Source organism: Cyprinodon variegatus, unplaced genomic scaffold, assembly GCF_000732505.1.
Source record: "Cyprinodon variegatus isolate N-32 unplaced genomic scaffold, C_variegatus-1.0 Scaffold416, whole genome shotgun sequence".
Taxonomy (NCBI): domain Eukaryota; kingdom Metazoa; phylum Chordata; class Actinopteri; order Cyprinodontiformes; family Cyprinodontidae; genus Cyprinodon; species Cyprinodon variegatus.
In genome coordinates this window covers 665321-682609 of record NW_015150869.1, presented here as the reverse complement: position 1 = coordinate 682609, position 17289 = coordinate 665321, and the positions used below count along the sequence as shown (strand labels likewise).

At 40.2% G+C, this 17289-nt stretch overlaps 1 protein-coding gene across 6 annotated transcripts; it reads left to right on the top strand.

Annotated features, from left to right (window-relative positions):
• Window positions 1–2355: 2355 nt before the first annotated feature.
• LOC107093243 (nocturnin-like) lies at window positions 2356–16205 on the top strand. Of its 6 annotated transcripts, none has more exons than XM_015388177.1 (6): window positions 2356–2448; window positions 6064–6157; window positions 14287–14411; window positions 14498–14669; window positions 14918–15249; window positions 15322–16204. In XM_015388177.1, the coding sequence occupies exons 3-6, from the start codon at window positions 14295–14297 to the stop codon at window positions 15832–15834; spliced, it is 1134 nt and encodes a 377-aa protein (XP_015243663.1). In that variant the 5' UTR covers window positions 2356–2448; window positions 6064–6157; window positions 14287–14294; the 3' UTR covers window positions 15835–16204. The 6 variants fall into 6 exon arrangements, with proteins under 6 accessions (XP_015243663.1, XP_015243667.1, XP_015243665.1 ...); XM_015388181.1 differs by having other exon boundaries at window positions 2386–2448; window positions 6064–6115; window positions 15322–16205; XM_015388179.1 differs by lacking the exon at window positions 2356–2448 and adding an exon at window positions 3794–4114 and having other exon boundaries at window positions 15322–16205.
• Window positions 16206–17289: the final 1084 nt, after the last annotated feature.

The window sequence follows — 17289 nt, the reverse complement described above, 5'->3', positions numbered from 1 at the left end:
TGTTTTGCAGACTTTCAAATCTTCAGTGTGTCCATCTCTAGTCAAATTGAAAGCTAATAAAAAAGGATTAACATCGTTAATTTCAAGAGAAGGTTAATTTTTTGGCTTAGAAGGCCAGGTTGGTGTGAATAATTCTTTCCTCCTTAGTCAAATAAATCATAATTCAAAAACTGCCTGTTGTATTTACTTGGGTCTTTTGTGTTATTGTTTAACCTTTTCATATTGTATTTACTTGAAATAATTTCAGTCAGTCCGTCAATTTGACCAAAATCCCTGGGAAAAAAATGACCCATCTTAATGGGGTTAAGGATGATGTCAGTTAAAGATCTAAATACTAAAGTGGTTTCATTCAAATCTCTCATCAGATCCATCTTATTCGCTGACCTTATTTCCAAACATTTATAAACAATCTAATAAAACGGAATGATTAGCAGAAATAATGCAACATGTGATTTAACTACTTGAACATATTCGATGATCGGTCCTTTAAAGTACTTCTTCTTTAGACATCCTTAGGATGGTGCGTGTTTCTAAGTCGCTTGTGAAGAAATGTCTGGGGTCGTGAGTAGCAAGGAAACAGGAAGCGATTCTTGTGGGATGGAAGAAGGATAGAAGATTGGAAGAGAATAGAGTCAAAAAATGAGGAAAAAGCAGAGATCAGTTGAAGGGGAGTCCAGTTTAGAACAATCTAGTGAAGAACAATGTAGAAATTCCATGGAAAAAATAAATGATCATAAAGTCCTATTCAAACTGCTTAATCAGGGAGACTCTTTTGCAGATTTAAATCCAGTGCATTTAACAAAAATGATTAAAAAAAAAAAAAACGTAAGAGAAGTCCGAAGTGCCAGAATACTGTATAGTGGAGAGCTGTTAATCAACTGCAAAGACAGCCCTCAGCAAGGCAAAGCAATACAAATGAACTAGATTGAGGGGAAAATAGTTCAGTGCAGCTTGGTGGAGAACAAAATGATTAGCAGGGGAGTCATTGGAGGAGTTCCTATAAAGGTAACTGACAAAAAGATTCTAGAAAACATAAGTGGTGCAAAAGTAAAAGAGGTGAATCGATTAAAAAACAAGAAATGGAGAAAGGTGTGACAGCTTATCAGTGTTAATTAAATTTGAAGAGGAGCAGTTACCCAGTAAGGTTTTCACTGGTAACAAGAGCTACAATGTCAAAATATACAATCCGGCACTGCTAAGTGTGTTGGCCAAAAATGTGGTCATATAGGCGCAGTATGTAAGGGCAAACAACGGTGTGGAAGGTGTGTTCTTTTCATGGTAGTGATCAATTGTAGTGCTCAGAGGACAAAAAAAAAATAAATCTAAATAATAGTGAAAGCTGCAGAAACGTATCTTGAAATGAGAGATTTAAAATGGAGCCTAGGTGGAAGTTCAGCTGAAGAAACTGATTTCTCTCCTACATCCACCTTCTACACAGCCAATCAGCTTTGAACCAAAACCTCCACGAAAGCCAATTGGCATCCAAAGTTCCTCTTAAAAGGCCTCCCTGTCTGCTCCTGACAAGGATGGGCTGTGTGATTTCATTCAGATGACACAGTTTCAACCCACCTCTAGCCCCTCTTCCACCATCGTATCTAAAGCGTTCCCTGTCTCATCGTAACCGGTCGGGCAGAAGACTGCCATGTGGAGGGTTTTTTTCCTAATGGGGGAGTTTTTCCTCTCCACTGTCGCTTCATGCTTGCTCATCATGGACAGGATCTCTCAACCTGTGTTATTCAACTGGACTTCCATCTTCCAGGTCCCTGAGTGGTGCTCTAGTATCAGCTCACACAATCCACTGGATCTCCCCACAAAGCTCAGTCTAGTCAGTCTACAGACTGACAAACTCCATCTATCTCCACTCCACCACCAGTTTCAGGCCTGGGGGGGAAACAGCCCTATTCTTTGGTCCTGTTCCTGCATATCTATCAAAATTAAGCGCTATGTTTCCTGCCGAGGTCTGAGCGCCAAAGACAAAGTAATTGCATCAATAAATTTCTCCTAATTGTCTTTTCTCTTGTTGTGAGTTTTTCAGATTGAACTTGGAAATGGTTGAAAGCATGATGGGAAAACCAGAAGGACCATTAGTGACGATAACTTAAATTAGAAATTATGAGGACATATTTGATTAAGTATTTACTATGTTGGGTTAAATTAAATAGTTCGGAAGTATATTATTAATTAAATGTATTTATTTATTTTCTGGGGCTGAGTCTTGTTTCCTGTTTCCTTGTTTAACTCCTTATCAGTTGGTGGCGGTAATGCACTGTAACTAGTTTGCCAACCGCCATAAAACCTTACAAGAAGAAGAAGCCATCCTTAGAAGTGGGTTCAACATGACTAATTTAGGTCTAGAACTCCAACCTGGCAACCCAGGGATTCTCTGCTGACATTTGCGGTTTGATTTTCAGCTGACAGGGATATTCTGTGGGTCAACCTCAGCGCCAGGTAAGCGTCAAACCGACCGTTTCGCCGTTTAGATAAGTCACAGCAGTTTTTCTTACATTTCTGACACACTGTGCTAACCTGCTGAATCTGTATCTGAATGTCTGTTCAGCGTATTTATTGGAAGCTTTGTTTTTCGGCTACTTGCTAATTGTGGCCTCAGCGGTTTTCCGTAGGGGAATCCGTTGCCGTGGTTACAGCACTCTAAAGAAGCTGCATTCACAGCAGAGTATTTTAAGGAGACAAATTCGGACAGTGACTATGTTGTAATGTTCGCCCTAATGACTCTATGGGGCGGACATTCCGACACAGCCTCGGTGTTTGACGTTAGTTGGTGAGAAAATGGCCTCCTGTACCTGAGTTCTCCACCGTGCTGGTGGCTCTGGAACATCTGCAACATCTGGACAGGAAGCTCAGGATGGAGAGAGCATCAGATGGTCAGAAGATTACTTTACCCAGATAAAAAAAAAACCCACAATTTACTGTTTTAGATAGTTGTAACACAAACGTATTACATAACTTTAAATAATCCATATTTATTAAATATATGTTATCTATTAAAAAAACTGTCATGAGTATATATTTAAAATGAATAAAGAATACATGCTCAAAATTAGGTCCTCCTCAGTGTCCCTCATGCAAAGCATGGCTCTGATAGGAAAGACTTTATCTGAGGAAATAAAGAGAACCTGCGCAGACAGGTGGATCAAATGAGAGTTTAGGCAGCAGAGAAATTTGATTAGCTGGAACAGAGGATGTTAATGGGAGGGAAGATGGAGCAGGCAGCCATCTAAGTGAGCTCAGTGTTCAGATGGCACTGTGGGAGATGAAAGGCATCCCTGTCCTACTGTGAGCATCAACTACAGTAAGAAGCTGATTGCTTTCTAGAACTGGGCAGACAGATGGAGACGCTGCAGAAGGAGCATCAGGAACTAGAGGATGCTGTCAGCCTCAGTCCAGAACCTGGATTGCTGCTGGAGGAGGATATCGTAGCAGACAAGTGTTTGAGTCCAGAAGGGAGGAACTGCACAGAGATCTGGATCCTGTGAAGTCTGACACTGGCCAGTTTGAATAGAAAATCATGGAGGTCACTGCAGCAAGAAGGTTCTGGGTTCTATTCCCGGACCGGGGAGTTTGCATGTTCTCCCTGAGCATGCATGGGTTCTCTCCAGGTACTCTGGCTTCCTCCCACAGTCCAAAAACATGACTGTTAGGTTAATTGGCTTCTCTACAGTCCCCTTAGGTGTGAATGTGTGTGTGAATGGTTGTATGTCCTGTTTGTCTCTGTGTTGCCCTGCGATGGACTGGCAACCTGTCCAGGGTGTACCCTGTCTCTCGCCCGTAGACAGCTGGAGATGGGGCACCAGCCCCCCTCGCGACCCCACTTGGGATAAGCATGTTAGAAGATGGATGGATGGATGGAGGTCACTGCAGGCACTGAGATCTATAGGAGCAAAGTGGAGAAGCAAAAGGAGCTGGATGAGTGGGAAAAGATGCTGGAACAGGATTGGTGAGCTGAACCAGAGGAGGTCTGAGCTGGAGCCATCCATCCAGGATACATAGGAGAAAACTAGAACACTGCTGCAGCCAAGGGATAAAATGAAGGCTGAACTGGAGGATCTGCAGGAGTCAGGAGAGCATCTATAAACACAAAGTGATGCTGGAGCAGGTCAGAACAGCAGAATCCATGTTTGTTCCAGACAGCTGATGGAGGATCTCAGCACCTGCAGGCAGGAGAGAGAAAGGTACTGAAAGGAGGTCCTGGAGACGAAAACCTTGCCACAATTAGAGAGAGCATGGAAACGAGATGTCTCTGTAATTGAAGGCAGTGAGAGGAGTGATGACGTCCATTTGGTGTCAATTAATTCAGTGCTGAACCAGCTGAAGAACAGGAACCAAAAGCTGATGAGTGTCGGCACACTCCTTCACCAGGAGTTTAGCAGACGGCTGAGAGAGAGAGGCGGCATAAAGAAGAGAATCCATTAGAAAGAAACCTGCCTTTACATGCAGGGTAGGAGTGATTAACACAGCATGATCAGGATGTCTTCTCTGGTTATCATCAAGGAATGTTGGTAAAGTTGGAAGAAAACAAAAAGATGTCTATTTCCTGATAAATTATTTTTCTTTTTAAATATTTGGTAAAACAGATTCAACACGATTCACATTTTAAATCTTTCTTTAATGATTTATTTAGGAGTTAGAGTGTTTTCAAATATTCAGTACTTATTCTGCTTCCTTTGTTTGATGTTACAAACATGGCACATGCATTTTAGCTTAGGTTTCTAGATGCTATTATTAGCCAGAATTTGTAAACATAACAAATGACTTTCATTTGTAAATATCTTTTTCAGACATTCTAGGGCTACATATATGAATACAAAATCCAAGTTCAGATTAGCTGCACCAATTGATTACTTCAAATGTGTTGACGCCCAGACGGTGGAGATACCTGCTTATCCCACACAACAATAAAAAACTAAATCAATCAACAACAAAATCAACCGATAATAATAAGACAATCAGCTCTGGAGGCTATATTTGAGCTAAAAAGTCTGATATTATTTTCAGGAGTTTGTGAATTCACAAATTTCGTGACAATTCAGGTTGATTACAAGGTAAGAAAGGTGGTGCTTCTTGACACAAATTATAATTGACTGTCCTTAAACATTACCCCACAAAAATACATCAAGGAAGAAAGATAAGAAGTTAAACAGTAACCGGGTCCCACATGTGACAGGGATCACTCTCTTTATTAAACCTCCTTCTCAGCTTTATTTGACCAAGCAACACATATTACTGATACTGTTGACCAGGTTAACAGGAAACTGTACAAAGAATCAATGGTTAGTCTATCCGGCTGCTGGAAAGACAAATATAATGCAGTAGTTTTATCTGATAATGTTTTTTTTTGTCACATTACAGCAAGAAGCCAACTTACATTTTACTGGTATTTTATTTACCAGATATAATAATTAGGATTCTTTAGATTTTAACAAATCCCTGACTTTGTTGGCTATGGTTGTATTCAGCCTGCCTGAGTCAGTAGAACATCATCCTGTCATTGAAGTTATAGAAATGTGAAAATGTTGTATTTGGAAGAGCAAAGCTTGATAGATTGGATGTCCATTGTTGTTTATTTTTAACCCCGTTTTGAGTAATAAGACGAGTGTTTTAAGTTGTCTTTAGTCTGAAAAAAGTTTGCTCCCTAACAAGCTAACTACCTTCCCGTCATCTATAGCTGGATCCCCTCAGCATCATGTTGCCACCACCATGTTTTTATATTTTTTGACTGTTTAATTTTTATTTTTAGTTAATTTTATTTAGTGGGAAAAAGTAGGGGGTAATTTGACAGTTACAGTTTAAAAACTTTATTTTTCTTAGCTTTTTTTTTGGTAATAAATCTTTTAATCCATTGATGAAATTCACCAAAAAACATATTGTTGCACTTTTTGCAGTTTTTATCCACTAAATCATCTCATCTCCAAATGGTTCAGTCTGTTTCTGCCAATGGTGAGCAGCTGCAGTGAAATATAACGCCTTGTATTTGTGTTCGATCATAACCAAGCCGTGTTTTTGCTCAGAGCTCTGAATAAGGACTCTTATCTCTTCCCTCTCCAGGCTTCCCTGCTGCTGCCAACCGTCTGATTCCATCCAGCAGATGGCACAACAGGTCTGGTTTCCCTCCGCTCTGACCTTCCCCTGCTAATAAAGGGTCAGTTGATATTTTACACTAACTCTCCCCCTCCTCTGAGCTAAAGCAGGAAAATGCATGCCGAATGCATGCATGCCGAATGAGGCGCAGGGGTTTTTGTGTCGCCTACTGGCACGACTGAACAGTTGTTAAAAAAAAATCTGACAGCTAGCTGCTGCAGTTTAAAAGGAAAGGATCTCTGATTTCCCTTAGACAAGGTAGGTGTAATGAAAAACCAGGAGAAGACTTTTCGATTGTATTGTCTCGTGCTTCGGTGTAAACTCAGGCTGCATGTTATATTTGTAGTTGCATGCATTCCATTCGCAATATCAAGGGTTTAATTTTTGTATATGTGGCGTAGCTACAAGGCTTTTCCCTGAGGGAGTGTTGCACCATAAACACAGCTTGTTGCTTTTTGTCATTCTGCTACTTTGCTGATGCAAATCTTCTTGTGAAACTAGCATTCGAAAACTGAAACACAAGATTTGTTTATTCATTAATTTATCTTCCATCATACAGCAGAGATGAAACCCTCTGCTTTGCTGGCCTTTCATTGGATGGTGTTAGTTTCGGTTCGCCATACACTGACGCAAATACAGTAATCCATTTTTCACATTGATTAGTGAGATAAAGGCTGCTCTGTCTGTATAACACCCTGAGGCCTTCCTTGTGAGGTGTCTAAACAGAGCCGTGGAGTCACTTTTACTACAGTAGCTTCACCATCATGGCTGTTTGTCTTGTGTCTCTTTGCTCAGCTGCTCCCTGGAAAAGCCTGGTTAAGGTCAAAGGGTAAGATAGCAGCGTAACAAACTGGAATGATGTGATGTGTGCTCACACGTCTCGCACCCTTTGCACGTTCACCACGGACATTAGAATGTATGTCAGCAAACAGCAGGCTTTGAATTCAGGGCTAATTGTAGCTTTAACAGAACTGTTTGTTGATAGATATCTGTTGTATGCTTAGTTTTCACCTCGCTATGGGGAAACTGATGAACACACCCCAGCATGTTTAAAGAAATCTACTGTGGTTTATTGCTGTAGTGTTACAGCAACATATGTTTATTGTCTTTAATTAAAGAAGAAGGAAGAACTGCTTATATCGTCACGGCTGCTGAGATCAAATCAAAACGACATTAAAAACATTAAACTTTTGTGATCTTAGTCTTTGTTATAATGAAATTTAAAAGTAAAAAGTGAATTCAAGAATCCTTATAGTATGAATACAGAACGTCTTGGATCTCTGATGTTTTTGTTTCTGTACCCTGTCAAGAATAATTCCCCCATAAAGACCTACAGATGTATTTTTTCATTCTATTTTATTTACTCTATAACCTCGCTATAGAATTCCTCTGCTTTGCCCTTATTAGATGAGGTAGGTGGGGAGCGCCTATTTTATTGTGAGATTCCCAAAGTGCTGAAAAGTTTAAACTAAAACACTTTAAATATATTCATCTTTTAACCTTGAATTTGGATTCAGTTTGAAATGGTGGCAAATATGTGGTCCCACTTCCATTCCCTTTAAAACTATTGTAAATGGTAAATGGCCTGTACTTATATAGCGCTTTTTCAAGTCAGGAGACTTGACCAAAGCGCTTTACACTACATTCATTCACCCATTCACGCACACACTCACACACTGATGGTGGCAAGCTACACTGTAGCCACAGCTGCCCTGGGGCTCACTGACAGAAGCTGGGCTGCCGTACACTGGCGCCACCGGGCCCTCTGACCACCATCAGTAGACAATGCAGGTAAAGTGTCTTGTCCAAGGACACAATCCTTTTTTTTTGTCTATTACAAGCTTATCTCCCTTCTTGTGCTTTCTAGAAGAATATAATTAACCCATTTCTGGTTCACCTGAGTAGGATTTAATTTAGGATTAGCAGATTTATCAGAAACTGTTCGGTTTGCGTTATTGTGGTGTGGCCAGGGGCCTCCAGTGTGGCTAATCCTGGAAGTTACAGGTCTAGTGCCCCCTAGTGGCTAAAAGTTCCAGTTTGATTTAAGTATAATTAAAGAAAGAAGAAAGGAAAAAATCCTCAAAGTTCACTCTTAGAAGAACTGCAGCAGAATGTTTCATCTTTAGGTCATTAGGTCTGTACTGGAATATTTTGTCAGTATGTGGAGGCAGATGGAGTGTTTGCTCTCTAGTTGGCTAAACTGGCGCCTCATGCCCACCTTTAAATGAGGTGAAGAATCTGTGGGCCTGTTTTCCTTTCTGTGAACCTTCTTTTATGGACTCTACTGGTAACTAGCAAAGTCCAGGTTTCGAATTGGATTTAAAAAAACTGGATTGACGCGTCTCTATTATCAGAATAGTATTTTTTCTGCAAAGAATTACACTAATAGTGCAAAGATTATGATCTTTCTGTTGTTTTTATTACCTCTTTTGTTTGGAAACTTCTTACTTTGTTAGGAAAATTCTGAACAGAAATGAAATCATTTATCATACTGTCATTCGACTGTAGAAAATGTTTTTGTTCCCTTAATGTAAAAGTCAGATGTCTTTATTTTAAAGAATCAAAGAAAACAATATATTTTTAAGTAAAAGAAAAACAAATATTTAAAGTAGATGGTGTTTAATAATGTTATATGTAGTTTTCTATTTTTTGTAGTACAGTATAACAAAACTATATGTGGAAAAAGTGTAGTGCTGTAAAAACGCTCCGGATGCATTGTTGCTGTAATAATAAGCAAATGTGTTTGATGTTGCTTTTGTAGCTTTACAAGAATTTCTTTTGTTTTGTAGCTGAACCTAAAGCAAAAATGTCTCCCATTGTTGTAAAGGTCGCTGACCTCCGATCCAGACCGTGTCTGCCTGCAGCAGTCCTCTCATGGATCTGGCCTGATCTGGCCTGAAGGGCTCAGCTCACATTTTTAGGGGATTTTCCCTCCGTGATGGTTCTCATATAGACTCTAAGATATTAATCTAGAGCCAATCTCACTACTAACATCTTAATATTTCCACAGTAGCTGAAATGAAGGAAGATGAATAGATAGTTGAATCATACTTGCAGGGTAACTTCCATAATGGCAGTTTAAACCAGAAGGATGGCTTTTTCTCACCTGTTTGGTTATATCACAATTTGTTGATTATATAATTTGTGTGTGAGGAACAGCAGAGAGCACCACGGGTTTCTTCCCTCTAACAACTTGCCTATCAGGTTTGGTTAACTTCTGTTATTCAATCTCTGATTAAGCTGCTGGGTTTATTTCAATTTCTTTTCACTTTTATTTACATGTCATCTTATTGATGAATTATGTATCTGGAAAGAAATGCACACACAGGAAAAAAATTGCATGATTAAATTAAGGTAAAAAATAAATGGTTAGGTCACTTTTGGTGAAATTTGGGTTTGATTCAGAATGTTAAAAAAAATACAATTCACCATTTTGATTCTGAAAAATATAAAAATCCTTTAATGACACAAAAAACCCTGTTAACATACAGTGTTTCTGGGAGGTAAACAAATCAGAGTTGGTTATATAACTCTGAAAGGTTTTTATTATTTATTATGCAACCTATTCTGAACAGTTTTATGGAAAAATATTTTTATGGAGGGACAACATAACATCCAAAGCTGTAATAACCTTGTTTTATAAGTGTGCAAACCCTTTGATTTTCTACATGCAACTTTTCATACAGTTTAAGCATTTGTTTTTTGTTTTTTTATTAATGTTACCAGTTATTAAAAAGGATCTAAGTCATCAGTTGTATAAATTAAAATAGTTAGAAATAATCACCAGCATTATAAAAGATAAAGGTATCCAGAACTAATGTAGATAAGAAGTTGGAACTGGGCAGTGAGAGTAAGGTCGATCCAAACTTGGACTGATATTTGTCTTTAGGTTGGAAAACATGTCATGACCTGATGAAGCCAAACCTTTGGAGCACAGTTCTATAAGGTACATGTGGCACAAAAGCAGTTCTGCACATCACAGAATAAGCACAGTGAAACATAGTGGAGGCAGGGTCATGCACCAGGGTTACTTCTTTCCAAAGACTGCAGAGGTTTTTGTTATGAGCAGTTCAAGCTCTCCTGTTGTCTGCTAGAGAGGTAAAGATGATTTCATTTTCAGTATCACATGTGATGCAATCAGGAAATTAAAAAAAAAGCTCTGGAGATAAGAACTAGAAGCTGTAGAATCCCCTGAATGGTGCTTTGGTCCTTCTACGTTAACAAGGTGGAAGGACCAATGAGGCGCAGCATGCTGATAGACTGCAGCCGAGTAGACTGGATGCTGACCTTAAACCTAAAGGAGTTTCATTCTAGTCTTCATTCTGTCGTTTCCTACATTTTAAATGGCTTTAATTTTAAATTTTAATAACATTTCTATACATATAGGAACAGTTTGGGTGCCAATTCGAACTTAAATTTGGTCAAATTAGAAATCTAAAATGTTTTTATACAAATACCTTTCTCAGCTGCTTGCTCTGTTATTGCAGTTTCTCAAATGAAGCCTAAGCTGAGTATCATTGGTTTGCATCCCAGCTGGTTGCGTGGATCCACACTGTTCCATGAGAGGAAGCTGGTTTTGGTCACGTTGGTTTCCTTAAAGCTGTGAACCTGAACGCACCTCCTGCCTGATGTTTTTTGCCTGGAGCCATTGTACCAGCTTATGAGTCAAAGAAGCAGCTGAGTCAGCGTAATTCTGGATCCCTTCCTAAAGCTGCCTCCCTGCTGGGAAACAAACCGTGTTGGTTTTGATTAGATGTTCACAGATTTGTGAACGCTGCTCAAACGATAGTGACCACTCATTACTTAGCAGAACAGTTAGTTCTCTGTTGTGGTTTTGTCTGATTGTTTGCTGACACACAAGCTCTTAGACATAATCTTTTCTTCTGGATTAGGGAGGTGAAATGAAAACAGACCAAATCAGGGACCTTATTATCTCCTAACTTTGGATAATCTGATGGAGCACAAAGAATGCTCCTTATCCACTTGGTGATTCTGGTTCTGTAGCTCCTTGCTTGAGTCTTTCCGAACTGTCAACTCTGAAACACACATGAATTGTTGGAGTTTGAGTTGTAGCTCATTGTTTTCTAGATTGTTGGAATTCGATCAGATCTACTTGTCCTGTCAGCAGGTTCCCCATGATATAAGCTGCACGTCTCTGCAGCTCCTTTCCAGGTATCGGAGGCCTCCTGATTGCTTGCTTGCTTCTCAGTCTTTTAAACCTTTTCACATCTTTCTCTGTGACCTTTCTGATACAATTCTTCTTTTTTTTTTTATCACTGAGGCCTTTAAAGAGCTGCTGAACTTGGGCACAGACTAAATCGTTAATTGGCCCACAGTTTTCCCCTACTCTGTGCCAGGTACACCTGTTAGTTTAGCAATTCCACAAAAAAAGTGGAAACTTCAAGGGGTATGAATATTTAAGCAAGATACAGTTGTTTTTTATAGATGCCATGTGATGCTCTTGCGTTCTTTCCAAGGTGGCCCCAGTTATGTACCATTAAACAGGACAAACCAATGCATTTATGGAGATAAATAAGGCAATCTCCAGGTGCGTCAGAATCATTTTCCTTAAAATCCTTTAAACTCCCAGGATGAAAAAAATATATAGTTTCATCAATAAAAGCTTCAAAGATGGAAAACTACAGGTTTTAGTGCGTTAATTAATTAGTGTTTGACTCTATCTTTGTAAAAGTCTCCATTGCTTTAAATCTGCAGCCAAATATGGGCCAACAGAAGCAAAACACAACACTGTTGCAGATGATTCAGCCGTGTAGAAACAGTCTCTTTTGTCAATGCAACACATTGGGGATCTTTTTTAATAATTGTTTCATTACGCAGCTGGGTTAAATTCAAAGTTCCTACTTTTCCAGCCTTTTTTAAGCAATTCGACGAAATCTCTGTGAATCGGTGTGGAAAAGTACAACATTCAACGTGGAAAAAACCAGTCTGTGCCACAGAGGTAAACTTGTTTTTTGGAGTTATGTGAGCCATGTTGCCACAAAGAAAGTGGGAGTCGGCGAAGAAGCCCTGCACGTTTGGTGCACCTGTGCAGACGCTGTTATGCAGTTATGCAGCACGGTGCTGATTCACAACAACACAGTAACACACTGAACCAGCCCCGCAGCATGTAACCTCCCTAAAAGGCCACTGGTGACGCCGGCTTCCTGAGGTGGAGGCTTTAAAGGCGGGAGCAGGAGGGCCAGACAGACACATCAGGCTCTCTGCTGACAGCAAACAGGTCAGTGAGGAGGACGGTAGCACCGAGAGGAGAGGCAGACAACATTCTAGTGAAGTCCTGCAACTGAAGGCGGCAATGGAGACGTTAGGTGAGTTTTATTTTGTAGGTGGAAATATTTCAGCGGATGAAGACATAGCCGTTTTGCTGAGCCAATGTACGGGAGTTTTATTCTCTAAGGCACAGCTGATGAGGACTTTCAAGTTAAATAGAGCAACAACAACAAAAAAAAAAACATCTGATCAGGCTGATTCTAATCAACTGGAATATCTTTTATGCCTGGAGAAATGTGTTTTATTCAATGAAGTCATGAACTGAGATGGAAAGGAAAAATGTGGCTTTAAATGTTGATGGACTGAATCTGTGCTGCAGCCACAGGATTATAGATTTGACCATGAATGGAAGAATTAATTCCCCTGCAAGGTTTGCATTCATTCTCTGTGGAAACTGATAAGCTGGAAGAAAACTGTGAGAAATTTTCCATCCATCTCCAAACAACTGGAATTCTACCAGTAAAGTCCAGTTGGACTCAATCTGTGGATGAGTTTTATAAACACTTCATCAGTCTTACATTTATTGATTCTATTGCTTTAGGTTATTTTTTTTTTTTTTTTTTTTTTAAGTGAACAAGCCATGCAGACGTACAGAGTCCCGCCTGAACTTTAGCTCTAACTAGACCCCTGAATCAGGATACAGATGGAGTCCGATCTCATTGTCACTGCAGTAAATAACTTATTAAATCTTTATTTATGAAAAAAATAAAGCTGATACTTTAGGCTGTGGAAAACAACAAAGAGAAAAACTGAGCTTTTTCATTGGTTAGACTGCAAAAAAAAAAAGATGCAGACAGAATTTTTCAGCAATGTAGAAATCGATCCAAAGACATGCAGCTAGTTAATGCAAAGTCTCCAAAAACAAACGTCTGAAGCAGATGAAAGGCATCTCCTGGGAGGGACCAAACCTCTAAATGGGGATTAATCTTTTGACACTTACAGGGCTGTCAACACAGGATGTTGCTCTTGAAATATTTATTTTTTTTTAAGATTCACGTGAATACCAAGGACTGACCGGAATGTCACCCAGTAACCTTGAAGGGCTGAGGAATCTACACTGCTGTAAACAGACCGACAAACTACTTGTGTTTGTTAATTTTGACATTTTTAGCCATTCGTTTACATCCGCTCACACTCTGATCGCAGATAAGACTTCTCTCACCATGTGCCTTTTCTTTTAGGTTTTATTAAACCAGGTTAAACAGTTAAAAACCAAAATGAAACATGGCTGTTTTTACATCCTACACATGATTTTTTTTTGTTTCTCTTTAGTCCAGAACTCCAAACGTGGGTGTGGAGGGATCGTGGGCGACAATTAGCGTGCATTAGATGCTTCCTGTTTTTTCCGAATGACTTTACTGTAATTAAAACGTTCAGGGTTTTTTTCCATTTAGAATTTGAAGCTGTGATTAACAAAGACTTGAAAACTGTAAGACAATTTTCTAGATTTAAAATTATATTTAAAATTTTACTCTCAATTAAAATATTATTTGTTATTTGCATGATTTTGTGTCACATGTCTCTTTTTTCTGTTAATTACATTCTTATTTTAATCTTTGCCAGTGGTGTCTGTTCCTTCTATTCAGAGAACTCAGCATTTCATCTATTTTAAATACAGACACAAAGATTGTAAAACGAAACTAAAACCTCAGATTGTATTAAATTGTAGTTAAGGCACCAAAGCTTGCGGAAATCGACAGGAATATATATATATATATATATATATATATATATATATATATATATATATATATATATATATATATATAGCTGTGATGCTTTGAAGGCTCAGAACTAAGAATAATGTGGAGGTTTTTATGTTTCCAGGTTGACTCCAGCTGTCTTTTTGAAGGGTAAACTTTCTCCGATGGTAATCATGGGGGGGCTTTCTCTCTCCACTAGTTTGTCCGATGGGTGGAGGAGCCACCAGGCTGTACAGCACCCTGACCCAGACGTTCAGCGGCAGCAGCTCTTACCTGAGCCCCCACCAGCCCCAGCTTCCAAACCTGGATTCAGATTTCTGCCTGGTGAGCACACCTTCTTGACTTTCACCTGGCTGTAGTCATTTTAACCATAAAACTGAAGGCCATGTGTGGTGTGTTCCCGGGAGCAGCAGAAGGACTCCGCCTTATGCCCCCTTGATCCATCGGAGCTGCTCCGGCAGTGTGAGGAGGCCCTCAGGGACCAGCCTCCTCGGCTGCACAGGAACTTTGTCTACGTCAGCGATGGAGACGGCGCAGTCGGCAGCCCCATCAGGGTGATGCAGTGGAACATCTTAGCCCAAGGTAGGCACATTTGTAAACTACTTTATGCAACAGACAGGTTCATTTACGAAATAAAAGGAGTTTCTGGTTTACTGTCATTAAAAAACACCAAAAAGCATGCATGTGTATTTTTGTCTCTTAAGTGTTTCCCTTTCCATCAATTTTAAGTTAACCTTCCTATTCTTGTTTTTAATTTGTGCAATATCTCTGATTTTTATTAAAAGTTTCATCCCTCTCTCTCTAACGCCGCTCCTTCCTTTGACCCTCAGCTCTGGGCGTAGGAGTGGATAATTTCGTCCGGTGTCCCCTGGAGGCCCTCAGCTGGTCGCGTAGGAAGAACCTCATCCTGGGCGAGATCTTAGCATACCGACCTCACATCCTTTGCCTGCAGGAAGTAGACCACTACTATGACACCTTCCAGCCAGTTTTGGCCAGCCTGGGCTACAGCAGCCATTTCTGTCCCAAACCCTGGTCTCCGTGCCTGGATGTTGAGGGTAACAGCGGTCCTGATGGCTGCGCCCTCTTCTTCGACGAATCCCGCTTCGAGCTACTGGACAGCGTCGACATCCGACTCTCAGCCATGATGATCCCCACTAATCAAGTAGGTAACATTTCTTTCTTTTGCTAAAGGAAGAATTAAGACCTCCGTTAACATGTTCCACTCTCTTCCTAGGTTGCCGTGGTGACAACTCTGCGCTGTCGGAGCACTGGAAGGTATCTGTGCGTGGTTGCGACCCACCTTAAGGCCCGTTCAGGCTGGGAGTGGCTTCGCAGCGCTCAGGGGTCAGATCTCCTCTGGCATGTCCAGAATCTGATCCGAGAGCTGAGCGGCGACAACTCTAACATCGAAGTACCTCTGCTGATTTGTGGCGATTTCAACGCCGTCCCATCAGAGGAGGTGTACCGACGGTTTGCCACTTCTCCTCTAGGTTTGGACTCTGCCTATAAGAAGCTCAGTCAGGATGGTGTAAGCGAGCCGGAGTACACAACGTGGAAGATCCGAGGCACAGGCGAGTGCTGCTCCACTCTGGACTACATCTGGTACACTAAGGACACGCTGAGGGTGGACGCGGTGTTGGACATGCCGGATGAGGAGCAAATCGGACCCGACAGGCTTCCATCCTACAGCTATCCATCAGACCACCTCTCTTTGGTCTGTGATTTCAGCTTCAGGGAGAAGGAATGAGAAGGAGAGCGCTCGATGGGAAGCGTTGATGCCTTGGAGTTGAGGTGAACTCCCTCCCTGCTTCACTCCACAGAGAGCTTCACGTGAGTGAAGATGTGAAGACATGAGGCTTGGAAACCAGTGTGGAGTGACTGAGATGTTTTTAAAGTGTTGAAGAGAACGCGCCGCTGAAGTCTTCCTTCATGAAGTCGGGTTTCAGCACCAGCTTTACCGTCTCGTACCATCATCTTCAATCAAGCTGCTCCTTGATGAACTTTTTATACTAAAATCAGACTGTAAAAATAATACTGTTTCATACTGCCATCATATAATATTGAATGAAATTAAAAATGGATTTGCCCTATTTGTTTTTTTAATTCAACCTTTTTATAAGCATTTCCTTGTGAAAAAGATGACTTTTATGTCTGCTAGGGTCATGAAAGTTTTGGTTGATCACTTTTTTTTTTATTCCCTTGCATTTTTTCTACTAATTGAAATGTCTTCAAATACACATTAACATGAAGTCAACACACTGTAGTAAACAAATAAATGGAGGCAGAAGATGTCTTTCAGTCATCAATGCACACATTCAGCGACACATTGGAGCTCTTTCAAGCTGGGCACCGTTTCATTCACAACACCTGTCCCATCAACCAGGAATCAGAATAAGAAATAGTAATAATCCAAGGGAGGAAGTATGTTCGTTACATCATCTGTAATCGAGTGACTATAGGACCAGTTTGATATGACACAATTTCATACAATATATTTATAGTTAGGGGGTCCCTGCTCCATCTCGCCATCAGTTTGGGGGGTCCTTTGCCTGGAAAACGTTGAAGACCCCTCCTTTAGACATCAGAGGTCTGTTAGCATGCTAATACTTTGTAGCATTATGAAGAAATGCAGCAAGAAAGCTGAAGACTTCACTGTTTTTAATGGATAAAAGGTCTAAAAAGCATCTCCATCTAACAGTAATGACAAATATTTATGCTCCATTTGACATTTATTTCCATTCTGGATTGTGCAGCAAAAAGTTTGCCATAATTTAAATAAGTATGAAAGGAATGACCCTCAATGATCTGTAGGTTAAGATTGTATAAATATACAGCAGCACCAAGCTGACATGATGTTGGAGTTGGTTGATGCCAAGGTGCTTGGTTTCCCATAGATGATGTATCCTTACACTTTTAGTGATATAATTGGTTGGTGTCACTATGGAGTTGTCGCAGGGCTTTAGACCCTGCCACGGCAAATAGATGTTAATGGTTCTAGATGTACAACCCATTTTAAAGCAACTCCTTTCTCATATAGTTTGACACCTCATAAGGAATGTCAATAAAACCAAACTGAAACTGAATGGCTGGTGTATACCAGGAAGTCAGAATGTGGACAGATGTCTGAACATTGTTTAGAATCTTAACTAAAAATATTTAAACAGGGTTTCTGTGTTTTTTCCCCCGGACTATGTTCCGATAA